Source organism: Denticeps clupeoides, chromosome 10 (genome assembly GCF_900700375.1).
Source record: "Denticeps clupeoides chromosome 10, fDenClu1.1, whole genome shotgun sequence".
Lineage (NCBI taxonomy): Eukaryota > Metazoa > Chordata > Actinopteri > Clupeiformes > Denticipitidae > Denticeps > Denticeps clupeoides.
This window is the reverse complement of record NC_041716.1, coordinates 10,684,867-10,707,449: the sequence shown is the minus strand read 5'-3', so window position 1 is coordinate 10,707,449 and position 22,583 is coordinate 10,684,867. Positions and strand designations below refer to the sequence as shown.

Here is a 22,583-nt window from a genome sequence, read left to right as displayed (position 1 = left end):
GTAAATGTAAATGTCACAGTAGGCCGACTTCGTTTTATGAGCGGAGGGTGTCCGGCATCAGTCGGTTCCCCTGCGTGGCGCGGACCGCCGCCGTGTTTACACTGGCGCTCCCCCTCCTCTTCCTCCTCCTCCTCCTCCTCCGCCGCCGCTCTCCACGCCAGCCGGACTGCGGTGCGTGACACTCGCCGTCTCTCCCACTCCCCGATCGGACCCGCGCGATGGCTCCGGCGCATCTGCTTTTTCTACGGGCCGGTGCGTGAATCCACCGCCCCCGTCCATCGATCGGCGATTCAACATTTTCAGCAACTTTGTTTTTTTTTTATTATTATTTATTTCGGACTCGGTAAGTGTTTTGATCCCGCTGAGTCTGGGTTCCCCGCTTGGATACCGGGACGCCGGCAGAATTACGCCGAAAGTGTAACGCTGGCAGGGCGGGCGAGGAGAGCGCGTTGGCAACTGGACCGCCGCAGCTAGCCTAGCCGCCGGCAGCAAAGTGGCCCGTAAGTCGCGGACGCCTCGTCCAGCCGCCTGGAGCTGAATGGCGTTCGAGGCGCGATCGGGAGTGGAAGCCGGGTTCGGCGCCGCGTTCGGCGCCCCGCGCTTCTTCTCCCGGTGGCGGCGCGGGGCGCCGCGGACGAGCCGCTAGCACGGCGGCTAACGGCGGCTAACTTGTCCGCCGTCGGAACAAGTGAACTCGTGTAGCTGTCGCGTCTCATCCAGCTGACCGAAAGTTGCGTTCTGGTCGGGCGACAGATGTGTCCTTTACACCCCACAAGCACCCGGCCCCTCCCGGGAGGACGACCGTCCTCTCAGTCGGGGTTCGGTACTGACAAGATAGCAACTTTTTGCTTTTGTCATGTCGCGAACAGCGTTTCTGCGGATGTTGTTTGGTTCTCGGGTGTTTTCTGTCCAGCGACTCGTTATAAGTTGTCCTTTACGCTGTGCTGCGACACCCTAGAAATTCTCAAACTTTTGGGGTGCGATGGTGTGAGTCGGTGCATATCGCGATACATGGACGGTATGGCGGTATCGCGGTGCGCGCTGAAGGCTTCAAGTCGTTTTTCTTTATTTTACAGAAGATAAGTAACCAGTATCCCCCCCGTGGTTTTATAAGGAGAGTATGATACAGTACTTTTGTGATTTTATATACATATATCATGACTGTACTGTGAACAGTTAATGTTCACAGTACGATGAATGCATTTACAGCATTTATCAGACGCCTTACAATCAGTAGTTACAGGGACAGTCCACCCCTGGAGACACTTAAGGTTGTCTTGCTCAGGGACACAATGGTAGTAAGAGGGATTTGAACCTGGGTCTTCTGGTTCACAGGTGTTACCCACTAGGCTACTACCACCCGTGTGATGTCTTTATGACGCCACCACTAATTGTTCAACTTAGATCATCTCTCAGTGGGTCCCAACCTTACTCGCAACTTGCATTTATTTATTGTTTCTATATCAGCCAAATTTATAGCCTTTGTTCGAGCGGAACGTGACTTTTAACAGTAAATGAATGTAAGCAGGCCCACGCGTTACTGTTTAACCCGGTTCTCCTCCGGTGGAGCCCAGATGAAGGTATGAAGTCCGGGACGTGTGGGTTCAGAGGACACTTTGCCTTGTAATTTTGCCCGTCCCTGGTGGGTCTCCCGGTCTCTGTACCTTTTATACGATTTGCTGATTCGACTGTGCGGCAGGGAAGCCTGAGCCTTCCTCAGAATGTAGGAATATTTATACCCTTCTGTACTTTGCCCTACAGACCTTATATTACGGCAGGAAGAAATGACACAGCAGCAGACTTTAAAAGGTGATTTTATTGAGTGCTTACATTGGAGTGTACTTGTGGTTACCTGTCCTGTATTTCGCAACCATGGTGTCATGGCGGGACTGCCAGTAATCACTTTACAGCTTTCCGGAGTGCAGATAACTCCACTATCCCAGTAAAATATGTCCTGAAGACCCGGGAAGCTGATGCTGCGTAGCAGTCGTGTCTCCTGGGTCTTCCTGATAAATCCCCATTTGAAAATGAACAATATGGTTAAAACTGGACGCCCTTATCCAGAGCGGCTTACAACCAGTAGTTACAGGGACAGCAACTTGGGGTTAAGTGTCTTGCTCAGGGACACAATGGTAGTAAGTGTGGGATTTGAACTCGAGTCGAGTGTCCTGGTGACCAAATTCGAGCTGACCAGCTTCATTTGACTCTGCTTCTGAGGTAATGAACAGTAGTGGTCCGTGCCGATAGTTGTCTGTAAAGGGAGCGGCTCCTCTACTGCTTCCATGCGGCGGACGCTCTGCTTTTGGGTGTGAGGGAAGAGGGAAAGAGAGCGGGTCCTGTTTGACTTGGCTGACCACTTCCCCTTTTCAGGGAACTTTTGCAGCGTTGTTGAGAGAACACACACACGGCGTCTGTCTTCGCCCATCCACAATCCCACCGACAGGAAGGGCTCCCACCCTCCTCTTTTCTTTTTTTTTTTTTTTTTTTTAGGAAGCTCACGTCCATCTTTCGCAGCCAGAAGTTCCCTGCCTGCTTTAGGTTGTGAAATGAAGTTTATAGAAAGGCTTTATCAGTGAAGCCTGTGTTAATCAATCAGTCATCCGTGGTGGGCCTGTTACACTTGTCCTGGTTCTGGAATTTTCTGGAACCGCTCGTCAAAAAAAAAAAAAAAAAGGACAGCAATTTTCTCAGTTTTTTGGGGCATATGTATGTAAAATGGTTTTGTACTTTTCCCACCAAAATCCTGAGACTTACATCCTGAGCATAGCTATTCAAATGTTTAAGGGGAAACAATAGAACGCTGTTTGTCTTATCGCTGTTTGCCTGTCTGTTATTTGTTCTTGAGGCGTGGAAGTGCGGCGATATCCGTTAGTGAATGAAAAGTGAACTGTGAGTGTGAATAGCTCTTATCTCTCAAGAACACAGAGAGGTTATTGGTGCAGGTGAAGTAACCTTTTGTTAGGAGCATTTTGATGCGTTAAATATCATTTCCTCTTGAGTCCTGCACACAGAGTTGTGGCAAGTTTACAGCAACAAATGGTTCCTCGGTATTTCGACCGTCTTGTAAGTTCTGGCTCAATCTTAGGACGCCATGCATCTCAATTAATTGTTTGGTGGCATGAAACTGTGTGAATTTTGACTGGTCAGTATCAGGCCTTGAGTATAACTTATAACTCAGGTTCTAAAGACGCTATAGCAAGGTTGCAGGGACAAAAGGTCAGGAACCACTGATCTATAGCATTTAGGCCACAGACAAAATATCAAATAATGTGGTGCATCACATAATATGTTTTTTTTTTCTATGCATTCGCCTATTTTATTTGCAGTGAAGATGTCAGCATGCAGCTTAATGTATAGACCATAGCATGCAGTGATTGAATCGGCAGGGAGTGTGATTTCTTCATACCATACCAGTCCATCCCACCCCTCAAGACACAAATAGCTGGGAAGCGTTACTGATTTAAAGAAAGAAAAAAAAAAATTTTTTTTTTTATCAGCAGGTCCGGTAAACATTTGTGTCCTTATCAGTTTGACATGATGCAGGGTACCATAGTGTTTCTCATAACCGATAAAACCTGTAAACAGTGCTGAATGCTGGTGGTGAATGTGGGTGTATCACTATGAATTAATCAGATTGAAACACACATCGGAACGTGTTGGACTGCTGATGATTCAAGATTTAGTATTAATGCATGCCTGTTAAATAGCATTGTTCGTGGTTACGAATTAAATAAATTTATTCAGATATTTGTAATCTCTTGCACAGCAAATGCACTACATCTTTTTTTTTTCTTTTGTATTCTTATTTTTTTTTTCTCCCAATTCTATTTGCGTTTCCAGTGGCAGCTTTGGTAATATTTTCCATTATGGGAAGAGGTTGTTTACATGGCAGATTAGTCTTGCACAATTTGTCTGAATTCCCTTCCAATGTGAGGGTCTGGAGTGGTTTTCTTCCAGATAATGAGCTATACTGGTACTCTGAGGCAGTAAAGTCTAATTATTGATGCATCGAATGAATGTGGATTTTGTAAAGGCGTAGTGTAGCGGCTAGCTTGAGCCTCCTTTATCTCGCTCCGTGCTGTTGAACTCCAGACCACCTGCTGTATCATGTGCCTTGGTAAATACACACAGCTATCACCCAGAGGTTTTAGTGGGCCGCTCTCGCTGGCGCTGTATCTAAACATGTCTTTTTTTTTTTTTTCTCGCTCGCCCTCTCTCTCAAGGCCTTGTCTGTTTGTGTAGAACGCTCGTAAACACAGCACTGGGTGAGCAGCAGCGGTAATTGTTCAATTACTACCCGTTTCTGCCTCTGTCTGCAGGGGAAGCCGACAGAGTTGGGATCCGAAGACTGCTTAAAAGGAGCAAGCGTCTGGAAAGGTAGCTCATCCCCTGTTCACCTGCACGTGATGTACATCGCTATTGACTGTCCATGGTGTGTGTTGTTCACGCCTCAACCCGATTCGTTGTTGTGGATTCTGCTTTTGATCATTTGAATGTCTAATTTGAACTCGGCATTTGCTTATCTGAACATGAAATTTAGCTGAGTGTTCTGGTCGTTTGAATACTACAAGAGTAATCTGCCTATTCAAATGCAAGTTATTTCTTTATGGCTAATAGCGTAGCTACACGTGTACGCAGAGATCCCAGTCTGATCTGACTGGGAGCCCCTCCTTCTATTCATTTCTTTTCCCTAACCTAACTGTTTGCTACCATAGCAACAGTGCGTCCAGGGATGGAATGGCGAAGATTAAACGTTTGTTTGTTTTGTTTTGTTTTTGTTTCTTCACTCCCCACTCCCCACTCTCCTCTTCTCCTCTTCAAATATCACACTGGGCATCAGAGCTCATTTTACTAAAGGAGAAGTTTTAGGTTGGGCCTGGTTTTTGTAAGAGTCAAGTCAAGCATTTTTGAAATTTAATATTCGCACCATTCATCAGTTGTGCACGATTTATGTAATGATTTATGTTGATCAATGCAGCAGGGATTATGCAGATATCATTCTGTACCTGATATTGCATTTGGACCATTTTACTTCAGTTGTACTGATTATCATATTAGTAAAAAGAGACGATGGTCATTTGCTTGTCCGCGGTTTAAAGTGTGACTTTCAGATATTTCACATTTGCTAAACAAACTCAACCACTAAGGTTGATTTGCCATAGCTTGGAGTAGAAACTCCTTTTTCTTTTTCCCTCTCCCCTGCTTTAGTAAATTTTGGACATTTTGTCTTTTTAGGGAGGTTCCTTATCACTGTGTTTCACTGAGAATAGGCCATCAACAAACTCTAGAAAGTGCACATTTCCTTCGAGAGACTTTGTTAGTCACCTTGCACTCAGTTTGCGACTGTTGACATTTGAAGATGCCCGCCGCTTTGTTCCGTGGCCGCGCATCTGAAGCTCTGTGGCTTCGCCCGTTTAATGCCATCAAATGCAGGCCCTCACGTTTGTGTACTTTCCCCCCCCCCTCCCGACAGCTGAGGTCTTCAGAGGCTTCACCTCTAGCCTAAAATCCTCATGTTTGTGTTGCATGTCTGGTGCAGCGGGTATCCATGGGAAAATTTGGACACCAGGAATCCTGAGACCTTTGCTTAGAACACAGGCGTGTTTTCTGTGCAAATAGAGAGATGCCGGTATAAGCCAAATAAACAGGCTGCGGCCTCGCTGCGAGTGGAGAATGTTTTAACAACTCAAAGTAAGTTTGGCGGCCAGCATTTCTGGTGCTAGTGGTCCCAGCACACACACGCTGGCGCCTTCTGATTCCATCTTCTAGTACATGATGCCACGTTGCGGGCGGAACTGATAGAATGGCGGCTTTTCTTTTCTAACAGGATCGTTGTCCCTCTCAGGAGTCATGTTGTTATACCACAAAGACACCAGGCAACCTCTGAACATTTTATTTATTTTTTTCCTGTCGCAAACTGTATTCTGTTGAAGTGAACTTGGTTGTACGTGCACATACAAATATTATCTAGCGTTGTAGGGTGTCCTTTTAGGAGGGTGGTTTAAAAAGTATGAGATTAAGACAAAGCTGTAGTTAGAGAGCATAGAGTTTAGCAGCCGACATTCTCGCCCTGGTCTTGTAACTGTATGAGTGATAAGCATGCTTCCCATTATCAATCTAATGTTGCACATTATTAATACTTAACCATGAGTTCATTTCATGGTGCGTTTTAGTGCTACATTTTCGATTCTGAGACCACATTTGTCCATTTACACAAGTGACCGCAGACGCTGTACCATGTGACCGCAGCCATGCGGCGATATGACTGTACAGCAGGAAGAGGGGTGAAAAATGACAAGTGGATTATAAAGAGTTGTGAAAGAAACGAATAAGTTCAACCCATGCAGTGAATGAATGACCGGAACAGGTGTGTGAAGAAATCAGAGAGACCCCATAAAACCCATTTTACAGTGAGACGAGACTCAAAAGAAATAAATCTCTTTTTCAGAAACCCTGAAAACGTCCTTGGGTAAACTTAACGATGATCTTCGCTTGCCAAACAAGCTGTGGCTCTGTTGGTACTAAACAACAAGCTTTCAAATCCCATGAGCACCCCCCAACACACACACACACTCATGTCAGGAGAGTGGCTGCTTGTTTGTCTAGAGATTTCCTTTGCTGTGTACTCATGCCGCGTTGCTGTTCGAGCGGCTCCCCGCCCCGCCCCGCCCGGCTGTTTACCGTGCCACCTGCCAGATGTGTTGACCGTACCACCTGGTTAATGTTAAATCGCTGTAGAAGGAAGATGCGCGTGTTAATAAACACCAAAGCAGGGCCCCCCCTCTGTTTACTGTAACCATGGCGGCGGAGAACCGTCGGGCGAGGGTACAAAACCACAGGCGGCGACGGGAAAAGGATAAACAGCCTGTCGGGTTGGTTGTTAAACAGGTTTCTTTTCGGGACACTTGCTGTGTGAAAAAAGGCCCGGGTAGAACATTAACACTAGAGAAGGACGATCTTTTTACCGGGGCGCTGGATCGAGGGACGCCACGAGTAATAAGACCGCCCTGTCAAATAGATGAATGTCGCATCAGTCTCAACATCACAAAGGATCACCATGTACGAGGTCATATTGTGACCTAAATGTTTGAGAATATGTGCGTTATGAAGTTGTTAGCTGAACCAAGCACTAAATCCCAAATGATTTCTATATACTGACAAAATGCGAGAATGTTCTATTATTATTATTATTTTTTTTTACACTTATTGGTGTCACACTGTTACTTCTGTCACCCTGATACACGGTGCAGATTTTGAACATTTCATGAGCATAACTGTGAACATTTTTTTTTAAATGCTACATTCTAGTTAAAGGTGCTTTTCTGTGCTGAGAGTGAAGCCTGAATGAAGGATGAAGTATTGACCGGCATACAAATGAGACCTAATCAAATCTAATTATGTTTCCTGAGGTCTGCAACTATACACACACACAAAAAAAAAAAAAAAAAAAAAAATATATATATATATATATATATATATGAATGATTATTGTTTAATGAGTTGTTTTGAAGAAAGCTTTCATTACTAGCAAACTAGCTGTGCACCTTTCTTTGTTTTTGTCTGGTCCTGTGATTTTTTAACCAAATCTAAACATCAGCGGCGATTCTGATTGGCCGCCCTCTCTCCTCCTGTGCTGTAACTGTCCCCGAGGAATGTTGTCCTTTACAGTGTCAGTTGCCTGTAAACAGCCTGAGAGGAAGGGACTGTTTGGCTGGACGAGGGACAGGCTGTTGGCTTTTGAGGTTTACAGAAGGAAACCGAGCTGAGTTTGCCACCTGGCTTCTGTGCACTGGGAGGAGTGTGTTCATGTCCTCCTCTAAAGCAACATGTACATGAATTTGTTTCATGCTGCCCGCTCACCAATTGTTCTGGTCTTAACATCTCGCCTCCCTGTTCCTGGGTCCCATGTTTAGGTCCGAGGGCCGAGATGCAGGAGTCAAAGACTGATCAGCCAGCCGGCGGTTCCTCGGCTTGTCAGGACGGGCTGAGCTTGAGAAAGGACGACCTCGGCGTCCCTGAGGCCAACGCTGCGCTAACACAACAGGTGGCCAGAGTCATTCCCCCCTCGCCTCTCTCTGCCAGACCCTCAGCACACAGGCCTTCCAGGGCAGCAGGGTGAAGGTTATCATCACAGAGGCATAACTCAATCATTGGGAGCGGCGGACAAGGCTCAGTTCCTATATTCAGCAATTAGCCCAGGCTTGTCTACACAATTTTAATTAAAAGTGCCCTGTGAGTAGGTCTGACTAAAAATAACACAAAATGCCAGCGACCCTTTATACCATTCCAATCATCTAGTCCTGTCCTGAAAGTGGACCCTGCACTGTATTTTCATACATTTTAAGTAAGGAAGATAAAATTGTTATTTGCACCTAGTAGCAATTGCAAAAATGAGCTTGCAGAGGAATTTGTATGCCTTTTATAAAGGGCCAACACACCTTCAGTATTAAATACAGTATTTTTTCTAAGCAGCTGCAGGTCAGTGGAGAGGAGAACCTCCATGTGGAGGAGTACTCCCTTAATCTGATGGGAAATAAACAAAAAAAAAACCACCACTGTAACTGAAGAATGTTGGTTGCTATTAGTAGCACGTTTCTTGGTCCCGCCCCTCTCTTGATTGACAGGGGGTTATAACCATGAAACAAGCCATTATGAAAGCTGGCCTTGTGAAGTGCTGTAAAATAAATGTAAATGGTGTGTGTGTGTGTGTGTGTGTGTGTATGTGTATATATATATACATACAGTATTTGTGGTTCAGTTACCCGCATGTTTTCTTCAAATGTACCCATTTTAATGGGGTTCAAATGTTGGTGGGATGAATTGAAGAAGGTTTTACACTGAAGTGTGAATCAGGTTTCTCACTATTATACTAGTGACTTACAACTGAGCATCAAGTGTGTGTGTGTGTGAGAGAGAGAGTGAGTACGAATGAACAAACAAACCCAAACATGTGCCCCTTAGTTTCATTCCGGTCGGTCATGTCATTACCTCTCAGTCCCCGACCCTCTTCACAGCATCTCTGCAGCAAAACGTACACATGCTGCTTTTCATTTTTTTTTCATTGCAGCTGCACTTCTTGTTCTTCCTTTATGTATCTATTCTCCAGTCTGCCTGGGGTCTCTGTCTCTCTCTCTTTCTCCTTCTTTTCCTCTTTTTCTTTTGTCTCTCGCCCAGATGTGTGACCTATACAGGTCTGGGGTCAGTGTACTCTTCTGTTCTTGCTGGATGTGTGTCCACATCCACTTTTTAGTTCCTGTTTCCTTGATCCTATCTGCCTGTGATGCAGTGATTGTTTTTGGCAGGAGAGAAAACATTGATATAGAGTTTCACCCTCATTTCATGCATTGAGGTGCTTTTGTTTTTTTTAATGTTGTATACTAGCAGACAATAGCAATAGTTGTTGGGGGAGGTGCTGGCAACATAGCATTTCTTCACACTTCTCTTTATCTCCCACTTTCCTCAGGCCCTTCAAGTTGCACAGGATCTTCAGCAAAAACAGCAGCAGCAGCAGCAGAGGAATGGCATGAAGTCCCCCAGGGCTTCAGACTCTGAGGCAGACCCACAGGTAACACACCTAACATAAGTAACACATACAGCTAACACACGTTTTCCTCTGCACAAGCTTTCTTGTGCTGAATGTGGAGCACACAGACCGCTCTACAAACCCTTCAGAAGTGATGTAAAGTCAGGATGTGAATCTAAAGGTAATAGAGATGGTGCTCCAGGGCCTTTGGCTCGGGCCAGCTACTATATGGGGCCGTTTTGAATTGAATGCGCCCCTGGCGCTTTGTGATTGGAGTGGGAGGGAGCTGGTGATTGGCTGAATTGTTTTGAGATGGTTTTTGGTCTGTGTGTGTGTGTGTGTGTGTGTGTGTGTGTGTGTGTGTTTTTCTGCCTCCTTCCTTCCCTCCCCCCGGGTGCCACGGTGCAGAGCTCGGCTTGAACCCTGCTCATTCACCTTTGTGTTCTCCAGCTGGCCCCAGCTCCTGCCTCTCTCAATGGAAATCCACAGGTCGGTTGTGCCGTGACACTGTTCGGCTGCGTGTTTTGTTTGTTCCAGCCTTGCTGCTGGCATTATGTAGCTGTAGCATTCGTGTGGTGGTGAATGATGTTTAAGGAGAGAGCATTTATTTGTAGTTAAGGGCCTGTGTTGGATACTTAATTTTATATATAATTTTTTAAGTTAGGTGCTTTGTTATTCTGTACTATTCTACCCTACTCAAATTTGGACGATATGTGAAAAGGTTGCTTGTTCTTAAGAAATTGTTGACTGAATTCCTGTCAGAATCTGTTTTTGAATTGCATCATAGTGTAATAATTTTAAACATTCTAATTTTAATGTAAGATCAGCCAATCAACATAAACGTTTCACTCTGTATGTAATGAATATACTTTTTGAGTATATGAAACTACGAAGCATTTTACCAATTAAATTTTTTTGACTTGCACTAGTACTACACTATACCTTGAAAATGAATTATCATTATCAATGCGTTGATTATTAATTTCATGTCAATTGTGATTTCAAATAGATGTATGTGCATTGTCATTTAGAATCAATACAAGCATATTGATTTTTGGTCCTTAAAGCACTCCTGTACAGCCTGCAGCTGTTTTCAGTATAGGGTTTCTCGAAAGCAATCAATAAAATCGATTACCTGCCCACCTCCAACTACTCCCCCGACTAATTACTGCTGTTCTGTCTGGGCCCTGTTCGCTTGGTAGCTGGGGAAATTTTGGTTATTTATTCATTTACGAAGCTCTGCCATATGGGTGGCGCCCATCCAAATGTCAGCTGCGGAGTGTGAGGGAATGACTGGATGTCTGGAGAGGAGCCAGCAGAAAGGGAAAGGAAGGAAGCGGGCCGCCCCATCTGACACATTCATCCACCAGGGTTTGGGTTTCACAGCTGTCCCTCCGTATAAGTGCAAACCCCGTAGCTTTCCTGAGAAGGGGGCGAGAGAGAGTGTGTGTGTGTGTGTGTGTGTGTGTGTGTGTGTGTGGTTGGGGGGAGGATGGATGTGGCCAGACCACTTTTTCTCACTCAGGTACCTCGCGCTCTCTTCTCCAACGAACAATGGCATCTTTCATGCTTTTTATGCAAGTTATGGGAATGACAAGTGGTATGTGAGAAGGCTTGGGGTGTGGGGTGGGGTTTAAAAAGTGTTTGTGTTGATGAATAACAGGGGAAAGAATGTTGTTTTTGTTTTGGGTGTGGAAGGCATTGAAGTTGTCAGAATTCGTCTGTGTTTTGTTTGTTTTTGTTCTTCCCCACACAAAGGCGGCAGATACCCGGGCTCTGTTTTCAGAAACAGCCTTGTTGACATTTCGTCATCCGTGGACGGTGGTTTGACACGTTGAGGAGAACAATAACAACAGAAAGCTGTTTCGACTTGTTGGGGCGTCTTGGTAACACCACTTAGTCCGCTCATAAATGTCTCTGCAACGCGGGGACTTCTTCAAGGACGCCGTTCGTTAATATACGAATGCTTTCGTAGCTCATTTTCATGCCGCTCGGCATTTTTGATGTGGCCTGCTGAATATTCATACGCCTGGTGTGTGGGACTCGGTGGGTCTCCTAGCAGCACACGTTTGTGTGGGAACAGGCTAGTTCTATGCTAATCAGCGGTTATTGTTTGCCGACTGGGTCCAGCAGTTTGTTTACTGGATATGGAACAGAGGCGGTCTTGCCGGGACCGATGTTTGTTTGCAATCTGGAGTTTTGTTGTTACAGTTGCTGCCTGTCCCCGTGTATATATATTATTTATATGGATCTGTGAATGTGACTTTAATTATTCTGTTTATGTTTGTCGTAAACATTTTATAGGCTTGTGTGCATCGTAAGCTGGGGAAATATTTGTAGGAAGACTTTTTTTGGGGGGGGGCAAAATGTGAAGCCTTTATGATGCACCACATCACTCTGTTGTGGCTATTTTTTTTAATCCACCCTGTTTTCTTTCACAGGGAATGAACTTTTATGTCGGTGTTTTTAAGAATCAAAGATGAAATAAATATTTAATTAGCCTTTGAATGCTGCAAATTTTTATTGCAAATTTGTTCAGGATCCTCTTGTGCAATACGTTGTTAAAGCAATTAAGATATCGCTCAAGCGTTTTGTGGAGTCCATGCTTCAAGTGCATCTGGAATGGTTGGCTGTTTTCGCACCGCAGGAGTTGAGGCAGCACCAGGTTCCACTCCATCCGGACGACTGTTCATCGCCCGATAGCTGAAATCCACAGAGCCACGCAACTTCGATTACAGCTGTTTTCTTTGTTCTTTCTTCCTCCTCCTCCAAGCGCAGGCTCTTACAAGTCCGAGCAAAGACAAGTGCAGGCTGTCAGCTCCAGCTCCCACTCTGTTTATGGTAACTTTTAATGAGGGGAAAATGTTTGCTTTGACAACCATATATAGCTCCAAATGGCCTCGATGTGTATTTTGACATGGTGTCGGATCCAAATAGCCCCACAGTCATTCTCTATGGGATCAACAGCAGAAGAATTTAAAGATGAACTTGAAAAATGGACCATATGGTTGCCCTGGTTATAGTTTTGTAGTTTTGTGTGTTTTTACGCTTAACAGCCTTTTTTAAAACTTAATTTCTGTGTTGAATGTGATGTACAAGACACCACCAGTTGAATGGGTTCATGCAGAGGAAAATAATGGTGCTAGCATGCATTCTGTTATCAAAGCTTTTGCAGGGGTCACATGGTGACACACCAAAGCCTGCCACCATCTGATAAGAGCATGTCAGATTTATGAGTTCACACTGCCAATGTACAAATCAGATCTGTTGAGCAACAAAAATCCGACTATTGCAGCACTGTGATGTGAACACCGGCTCATGTCCTCCTTTTCTCTCTGCAGGTCCCTGTGTCGGCGGCCATGATGGGTCCCCAGGTGGTGACGGCGCAGCAGGTGCAGCAGTTTCTCCAGCAGCAGGTCCTGAGCCCCCAGCAGATCCAGGCTATCCTCACACAGCAACAGGCCCTCATGTTGCAGCAGGTACTCCTGGAGACTCATTTTATTTTTTATATATATATACACACACACACACACACCTTTTTTTTTTATTCATTTATGTTTACTCTGATCAACTCCGAAAGTTATTGAAAAAAAATGGAAGTGGAAATGATGTTTGAGATATGTTCAATGCAAGTGAAGCTTGCAGAAGTTCACCAGCAGAAACATTTAATGAGAATTGAAGATATTAAAGAAGGTTAAGCAAAGTTAAAACAAGACAATGTAAATTTCATTGACCTCACACATAGCCACAACACACAGAGTACCTCAATGTTTAATGGTGACCTGTCCATCCACAGTAAATGCAGAGAGACATGATGCTTGTTCTTTTATTTAATCTTTCGGAACGCAGACACTGGAAAAAAACTTGTATTCAAATTTCATGTGACTCCAGCATAACCCAAATGCATACTTATCTGTCATGAGTATGAAATAGGATGGTCTGAGGGAGGGATAATGTGCAAGAGATCAATATCAGCAGTTTATAGCCCATCTTCCCCTTTCTTGCAGCAGCAGCTTCAGGAGTTTTATAAGAAGCAGCAGGAGGAGCTCCATGTGCAGCTGCTGCAGCATCAGACCTCTGGGAAACCCAGTAAAGAGGTGAGGGAAGGCTTCCTGAAGCCACTTACACACAACCCCGATGGTCATTGTGTACTCAGCCGCACTCAGACCATGGAAAAATACAAAAGGATCCGCTCTTTCTCCTGCCTTAGCAGCAGTTGATTGCCCAGCAAGTGGCCTTCCAGCACCAACTACTGCAGGCCCAGCAGCAGCAACTTCTCAGCCTGCAGAGGCAGGGCATCCTGGGTGCCAAGTCTGCATTCAGCACAGGTACGCAAACGCTGTTTAATTTGATCAGTTAAATGTATTAATTTAAAATGTTTAGATTTTATACAGAATGTGTCTACTTCTTCATTCACTCACTTTACTATTATCGTGCCCTCATTTTCCATAGAACTTTGTATAAGCACTTATTCAAACTGCACGTTTTGTTTATGGCCTGACAATTTATCTTGTGGCGTATGCAAAGGTGAGAAGGTGGGTCACGTGACCGCAGCTCTTCTCATCAAAGACCCCCTTCCCATAATTATCACCTGTCACCCTTTGTCTGGAACAGAAGAGGACTAGCGATTTACTGACTGTGAACAGGGGCCTAACTGCTGGCGGCTTTCTTCTCAGGCATACTTCAGGCCGATCCTCAGCCCCTGTGGAAGGATACGGCAGCCCCGGCCGAGGGGAAGAGAGAGGAGCGAGGAGACAAGTCCCCCACGATCCCCAAAAACCACATTCCCATCCTGCACTCTTCTACCAATGGCCACCATGCACCCACACGTCCTGTCAAGAAAGATGGGTGAGTGTTTGTGTAAAGGGGTTGTGGTTATTCATATAGTTCATGACGTATGAAAAGTGTCATACATACATACATACATACATACATACACATAATAAGGTCAGATCTGCTTTAAATATGAAAATATTGAAATATGAATAAAGGAAATGCTGCCAACAAAAGTTCAGCTTTTTCAGGACCATTTGAAAACAATGGCTATTGTCTAACTTAAAGAGTCAAAAGTGTCAAATGCTGTCATCACAGCAAGTTCACTGTTTTGATGAGCCCAAAACAAACATTTATTTTTCTATTCATGTTTTATTTAGGACATATTGTGTGTTACTCCATGGTTTATATAGTCTTCACCATAAAAGATCCATAAGTCAGTAGTTATGCGTGTAGGATGTACCAGCTGTTAAGCAGTCATATTTTACTACTGTGCTTTGGATTGTATATTAATTATTTTGTGGAAAGAAGAGATCAAATCAAAATGGCTACGAGATCGTTCCACCTCTGCTTACACAATGTACTTCCACAATGTTGTTCTGTATCTACAGAAGGCATCTTCTGAAACAAAGCCGTACGTATGGAATGTAAACGACGCCAGTGTGCCGTGCCGAACTGACATGTCTGCTTTTCAGCCTGTTTGTTTTATTAAGAAACCAGAACCAGTTAGCAACGTGTCACACCACTAGCAAGTGTTTCTTCTCGAAACAGGTTTAAGGATCAGTTCATCGAATTCTCAGATTCAAGGCTTGGTTTCATACCAGCGAAAACAGGGAAAGCGGGACTTACGTTACAGAGCTTAAGAATATGTCAGTGTGAACTTTTGCCTAGTCCCAGTTGAGTGCTATAGGTACTGCCGGAGCAGGTATATGTCACTTATGGACTTCCTACATGTGGGACAGCCTGTGTGTGTGTGTGTGTGTGTGTGTGTGTTTTATTCCATGCGTCTACACATAAATGTATTTGCTGTAACTCTATATGTCAGGAATGTACCTTTTATTTGTTTTGCTTGGATGAACCATCCCTCTACCAACAACCCCAGACCTTTTCTTCCACTCGGTTCCTGGTGCTCCTGGATTTCAGTAAACAGACACTAATTTTGTAATTGAGTCATTAGGACTGATAATGAAAGTGGCTTTGAAATAATCACACAGTAGGACCAGTGTTTCCTCCCCGGCCTAAAGACTGTTGCCTGGTCGCCTCCATGCCGGCGAGCTTGTTTTCCTGCGGTGCGTGATCAGTGTTCGGGGCGGGTACTCAAGGACTCTGTGGTCAGGTTCATGTGTCATGTAAACGGTGCTCAGGCAGCGTGGCGCCTGCAACTAAAACCTTAAGTGCATCCACCGACACCAGGGAGCGGGACCTCGCTCTCCTCCGCAGCATTGTTCACGTGGTCTCGAGCTTTTTCTTCTCTCACACGCTCACGTTGTCCTGTACAGTTCACTGGAATGTAGATGATCATTCAAGTAAATACGCACCTAAACAAAATTGTGTTTATGCTGTTATTTAAAAAAAAAAAAAAGTGTTGCAATTGGAGTGTTCACAGAATGTCATGCCATTAGTGACAAGACATTAGGATTTCAGGATTTACCGGGTTTGCAAGTTGTTCGTGTCTTGGAGAGTAAGGATAAGCAGGCCTTTCTGTTTGTGTTTTTATTGTTGGCCACCCAGAAGATTTTAATTTGTTCCTGTCAACGCGTCAGATTAGCAAAGTAGTTCAAGCAACATTGCCAGATATGTGTTCCTCCAGCCCACAAAACTGCTGAAAGTATGCGATAATTTTAAGTGCCATGACTACTTAACATACTTGTATAAAAATGGTGTTCCTTAATCTGGCAACACTTCACAGCACGATCCTGTCATCTCTTTTCTCCTACGTTCCCCTTCATTTTATTTATTTTATTTTTTGGGGGGCTCAAGAATTTTGAGTAGTGAACTAGTGAATCTGACTTTTGCTAACATGGCACATGGTAGCACCAGAACAATATTTATATCAATGCATTTCTGCTGCACCGACGCAAAATCAATTGCGCTGTGGTATCATAAATAGAAGTGTAGATACAAACCTGTACAGGGAATAATGGGACACGACTTTATGCAACAGACGATTGTCTGTCCAATATGAGGATTATCCTGGACATTGTTTTTCTTTCTTTGTTTAGTAAAAATGTTTGAAATGCAAACTATTTTAAAAACTGTATTTATCATACACTTATATATCTAGTCAAGACTAGATTACATTGTTTTAAGAGCTTCTTTTTTGCAGTGTGAGAAGACTGCCTGGAAAGAGTCCTTATTTAAAAAAAAAAAAAAAAAAAAACTTTGAGATTCCTAATGAAGTTTTTAAGCCCTGTTGTCATCACACACACATGACTGTACAGGCAGAACTTTCAGAGCGTGTGTTTGTATTGAGGGGTGTGTGTGTGTGTGTGTGTTGTGGTCAAGCTGCTGTTTACTTTTTTGGAACAGTGGAGCTCCAGTACATCCTGTTGTGGAAGTGGGCCGTAGCTCCTGGTGTTCTGGGCTCAGGGAGGGAGGGTCAGAGGTCAGGGAGCACATCCTTCTTCAGACGCCCTGTACATCAAAGCAGTGCTGAGTCGTGTTGTGCACATCAGCAATGGAAGTAAATGCAAATATATGTAAGAGTTTTACTGCAAATCTGAAATCATGTTTGGCTTTTACATTTTAATTTTACAACTGTATTTAAGACAGTTTGTATCTGTTCATGTTACCGCCCACACTTACTAACCAACTGGGATTTACATTCTCATTGTTATAAAATCAAAGTTTTGACTACTGCCTTTTAGGTGTTAACTGAATGATGATTTACATACAGCATTTATCAGACGCCCTTATCCAGAGCGACTTACAATCAGTAGTTACAGGGACAGTCTCCCTGGAGCAACTTAGGGTTAAGCATCTTGCTCAGGGACACAATGGTAGTAAGTGGGATTTGAACCTGGGTCTTCTGGTTCATAGGCGAGTGTGTTACCCACTAGGCTACTACCACCCTGTTTTATTAACTCTGATGCACTATATATTTGAAAGCCTTACACACTGCATTCCACCTTCATTCATTGTGCAGTACATACATTGTCTTTGGAGATTTTGTTTGCACATGATGAAACCAGTTTATTTAGTCACCCAGCATTTTTGGATACTGCATTTTTTGCTCCCTATAGACTTCTATCATGCCCGAGCAGCACAACTTTTGCCACAAATCTGCCGGGACATACTACATGGCTACTAGTAATTGTCCATGTAAATTTCACACTGGGTTCTCTTTGCAGGATCACGCAGGAGAACCACTCACATGGGACTCACCCACTGTATGGACACGGGGTGTGCAAGTGGCCGGGCTGTGAGGCTGTTTTCGGAGACTTCCAGTCATTCCTGAAGTAAGTTATCCGGATCGGTTCTCCTCCCTGCTGCCCATGTTAAACGTCCATCGTTCCTCCCACAGTCTTCTTCTCTCTCTCTCTCTCTCTCTCTCTCTCTCTCATTCCTTTAAAACACACACACTGAGCACAACACAGCCAGTTTGTTCCCCAGTGTGCGTTACTGTTGCCCTCTCTGGGCCGACCTCGTTCCTGTGATAAACAGTGTACCCATGGTGATCCTGTCAGTCTCTCCCAAAACAAACAGCAGGAGGATGTTTATCTGTGCGCTCACAGACATTTTGGTGTGCCCCCCCTCTGTGACCCTGACCTCAATTTTTCCCCCTCCCTAACACCACCCACCATTACACTGCCCTTCTGTTCTTGAGTTTGTCCCAGTGAAGCACAGGAAAAGCCAGACATGCCCTCAATTATGAAAGTGAACAATGAGTGATGAGTGAAATTTTATATTTTTCCATCAAATTCACGTCTGCCATGCTGGCCCTTCGTGAATCAGGTTTTACTGAACACACTGAAAGGTGTATGCAAAGGCGATGCCCTCACGAGCTTCAAGCAGGGGCTTGTGGGAGTTGTAGTCCGGTCGCTTTTGCTCTTCAAACCTGTTGTACGTTGTTTATTTAGCTTAATTTATGGTAACAGAGGGTTAACGTTTAATAGATGTGGTATTTAAGTGACTGACTCCACTATTTGAACTGGCACCATAGGATTCCTGGAATATGCTGTCCCACCCCTAATAGTTAACAGTAAATTCCCTGCGTGTTGATATTTTCTTCTGACATTCTGGACATGCCAGGGCTGTGTTTGTTGTCTGAATGAAAATCCATGACTAAACTGTTCCCAACATGTTTGGAAAACATTCCTGTCTCGTCTCATCTGTGCCTTTCTCTCCCCGTGTCTCTCTCTCACTCTCTCTCTCACTCTCTGTGTCTGTCTGTCTGTCTGTCTGTCTTTAGACCCATACGGCCATGCACATGGTTGCGTTGGTGCTTTTTCAGCTTTTTTTTTTTTAGCAGGGTGGAATCTGAATATACACTGCACCCTAGTGGTTGTGCTGCTTTCTGAACTCTTATAAGTCAGCAGAAATATATATTATTGTTGTTTATCTTTTAATTATTTAATAGATGCCTATTTCCTCTTAGGCCTCAACAATACTGTGCCACATGACAAAGTGGTGCACATCAGCCCTACTGGTGAAAAGTAGGACTGACTGTGGAAAAAAAAAAAAAAAACTCCTTAAAATGATGTACAATTAACCATACATTCATAAATAACGAGGCAATATTTCATATGGCAATTGCATGATCAAAGCTTCAGAATGGCTCAAATGGTAAGAGTCTGGAAGGGTTTATCTGTTCATCTCTGCTTCGCAGACATTTAAACAGTGAGCATGCCCTCGACGACAAGAGCACCGCCCAGTGTCGGGTTCAGATGCAGGTGGTGCAGCAGCTGGAGCTTCAGGTGTGTCCTGTGTACAGTCCTGTGTATGACTGGTAACTCCCCATGTATTTGCATGTTTTATATGTATTTATACTGTCTTTTATAGCTGGCCAAAGACAAAGAACGACTGCAGGCTATGATGACCCATCTGCATGAGAAATCGACTGAGCCCAAACCTACCCTGCAACCTGTGAGAGCTCATTCCAACGTTCGTGCATATAAATGGAAAAATAATAATAATTCGATTCCAGGGATCCACACAGGCACTGTTTTTTTTTTTTTTTTTTTGCCTTATCTTTGTCATTAAGTGACATACATAGACTGCACCAATACAGTCACGTGACACTGCAAATCTGTGTTCCAGTGACCTCATTTTTCCCTGCCAAGGTTTAAATTTTTATTTATTTTTTTTAAACAAAAATCTATGTCACTATGAGTAAAATGCTAATGAGTGGTTAAGTCAATTTTGCTAAATCCCCCAAAATAACAAGATATTGAGTTTTTAATTAAATGTTTGAAATCCTTGCCACTCCCCTCCAGGTGAACTTGGTTTCCAGCCTGACCCTCTCCAAAGCAATCGTCCCCAAGGCCTCCTCGTCCTCCTCCTCTTCCTCCTCGATGAGTCTGTCTCAGACGGCCACCACCCCCAGCACCCCCCTCACGGCCCTTCCCCATTCTCCCTCGGTCATCATCCCCAATAGCCTACTCAGCTCGGCCCCCATCCGCAGACGCTACTCCGACAAGTACAGAACCTCCATGAACCAAGGTAGCGAGCTGCGAATGTGCAAAGCGTTTTTAAAGTGGTTTTCTCTAGTCAATATGAGATTCGGTTTTCACCACTTTGTCATCCGGACGTCAGTATTTAAGACAAGTTGTTTTCACAGATATTGTTCAAAATAAGGATTTTTACATGAGTGCAGAAGTCAGACCTCCATTTACGTACGCCTCATTAATAAGGCAGGTGAGGGCACTTTTTTTTTTTCCCTCCTGTTATCTTAACTATATATTATTTTACTTAACGTTCGTACTGTTTCATTACTGTGTATAAAAACCTAACAGGTTTAGTTTTAACTTTCTTTTTTTAAATATCATTTGTAGGCAATATTTGAGTCTCCAGATAAACAGCTAACACTAAATGAAATTTACAACTGGTTCACGCGGACATTCGCGTATTTCCGGAAAAACGCTGCAACGTGGAAGGTAATTGGATGTGCTTTGCTTGCCAATTAACCCGCGGTTCAGCCTAATTAGTCAATCTTGAAATGATCGGCATGTTGGTTCTGTTGCAGAATGCAGTGAGGCATAATCTCAGCCTCCACAAGTGCTTTGTTCGAGTAGAGAATGTGAAAGGGGCCGTGTGGACTGTCGACGAGATGGAGTTTCAAAAGAGGAGGCCGCAGAAGATGACTGGGTATGGAGATTTATTCATTTTTAATCGGGTTGAGCACTAAATTATTGTATAACCTGTATTGACCAATGAATTAACGATTGAGAGCCATGTGATTCTGTGGTTTCTGCAGGTCTGTTTCAGTGGTGAAGGGAATGCAGCCCAGTCTCAGCCATGGCCCTGCCTTCTCTGCACTCCAGGCATGTCTCTTCTCATTCATTCATTCATTCATTCATCTCATATCACTTCATCCAGTTGATGCCATACAATCTGTTTATTATTTAGATGTATTTTTTTCTGAAACCTTCGGTCCAAAAAGCTGAATTCTGTTCCTTTATTTCCCATCTTTTGCAGAATAGCATGGTGGATGGTAACATGCCTCTCTACCAAGGCCTGAAGTCCCTGGCCTCGGCCATGCAGGAGGAGATGAACAGCGTTCTGGACCACGGTGACAGCTCCCACAGCGACACCAGTGTTGAGCTCTCCCCTCCACCTACTTTGTGAGTAGCTTGAATGTTCACATGGTTAATGAAACACCGAATGATTGTTTCCTCTCTTGTAAAGTGTCAATTGGGTAAAAAAAACTGTTCTCTTTCTGTAGGTACCACTCCCGAGTCAAAGACATGGTGATGAATGGTGACATCTACAAGGCTTTACAGTCTCCAGACGATATGATGGATAATCACGGCTCTGATATCGAATACGAGCAGGACTACGAGGAGCCAGGGAAACCAAACCTGCCTGTGCCCATTCCGTCCTCGTTCTCCTGAGACGCCATTGTCTGCACATAGATATAAACACACACACACACACACCCCTGCATAAGACAACCACAGATACACACCTGGACACAAACAGCAAATAAAGTGTACCAGTGGACACAGACATGTCCTTTTTAGGGACTGATTTTTGTTTTTATTTATTTGACTGGTGATTATTGTGTTTTGTGCTCTTCGAAATGGATTGACCTCATTGGTACTTAAGGGCTCCGCCATGACTACAGGGCTGACATGGTGTACACCCTGCGCCCAGGGCAGTCTGGGAGAAACCTTTTGGAAAAGCTGCCCTTCTTCAAACCTCCAGCCACAAGGCACATAATGTCACCGACTCATGCTCTCAAGCTCTGAAAGGCCTAATGTTTTTTTTTTTTTTTTTTTTTTTTAACTATCAGACCCTTTCTGCGGTTGGTGGTGAATGTCTACGTTTTCTTCTTAAAAAGCTTTCTCTGTCTCTTTTCAACATTTAACCAAAGTGGAAGATCAGCACTTGAATGTCCTTTATTTTTATTGTTTTGACACTGCTATTGATGCAGTATGCACAAAACAGGTTTTCAGACTATTCATTTATAGTTTAAATATTGTCCCATTTAGTTTGTAATGCCTTTCTTGTGTGTGTTTTTTTTTTTTTTTTTTTTTTTTTTAAACCTTAATCATTGAATAGTTTATATCACTCCCGTTGTTAAATACTTTGTAGTTAGCGAAGATCAGCATTTAAAACAAGCATTTAAATAAATAGACTTTTTGAGCAGTCTGTAATCTGTCAGTCAGCATTTACCAAAGATTTACAAAAGGAAGGACCCATTGCCTGTTTACATTGTATTATTGACAAAGAACGCAGTGTCCAAATCTCGGCCAAGGAATATATATTCATCTGAAAATCAAGATGGGGACCATAGCTGAATGTAGCAGGGTGATTCCACAGGTAGATTTCCCTTCATATTCCTTCATTTTAAATGTACTGTTTTGGGGATCTGATTTGGACTACTGCCAATGTACATATTCCCATGTTTGTAAGAAAAAAACCTTTATGAATAAAAGAAAATGTGTCTGATTTTCATGAAATGTGATTTGTAATGGGTTTAAGGTCAAGTGAACATGTTAATCTAATTACAAAGACAATTTCTTACATTTTGAATGTTTATATTAGGAGCAAACTACAGAGTCTATTCCAGTTTCGTAAATGGCACAAATAACTTAATATTTACTAATAAACACTAGTTTGATTT

General features: G+C 43.6%; 1 protein-coding gene across 11 annotated transcripts; it reads left to right on the top strand.

Annotated features, from left to right (window-relative positions):
* Positions 1–59: 59 nt before the first annotated feature.
* LOC114798221 (forkhead box protein P1-B-like) lies at positions 60–22,414 on the top strand. 11 transcript variants are annotated; one of them, XM_028993736.1, is made up of 18 exons: positions 60–343; positions 4,320–4,377; positions 7,914–8,044; positions 9,464–9,565; positions 12,865–13,002; positions 13,534–13,620; positions 13,737–13,851; positions 14,200–14,371; positions 17,647–17,754; positions 19,125–19,212; positions 19,298–19,399; positions 19,732–19,957; positions 20,076–20,152; positions 20,290–20,391; positions 20,481–20,602; positions 20,712–20,778; positions 20,933–21,078; positions 21,180–22,414. In XM_028993736.1, the coding sequence occupies exons 3-18, from the start codon at positions 7,928–7,930 to the stop codon at positions 21,346–21,348; spliced, it is 1,938 nt and encodes a 645-aa protein (XP_028849569.1). In that variant the 5' UTR covers positions 60–343; positions 4,320–4,377; positions 7,914–7,927; the 3' UTR covers positions 21,349–22,414. The 11 variants fall into 11 exon arrangements, with proteins under 11 accessions (XP_028849569.1, XP_028849567.1, XP_028849566.1 ...); XM_028993734.1 differs by having other exon boundaries at positions 13,531–13,620; XM_028993732.1 differs by having other exon boundaries at positions 91–252; positions 13,531–13,620; positions 13,734–13,851.
* Positions 22,415–22,583: the final 169 nt, after the last annotated feature.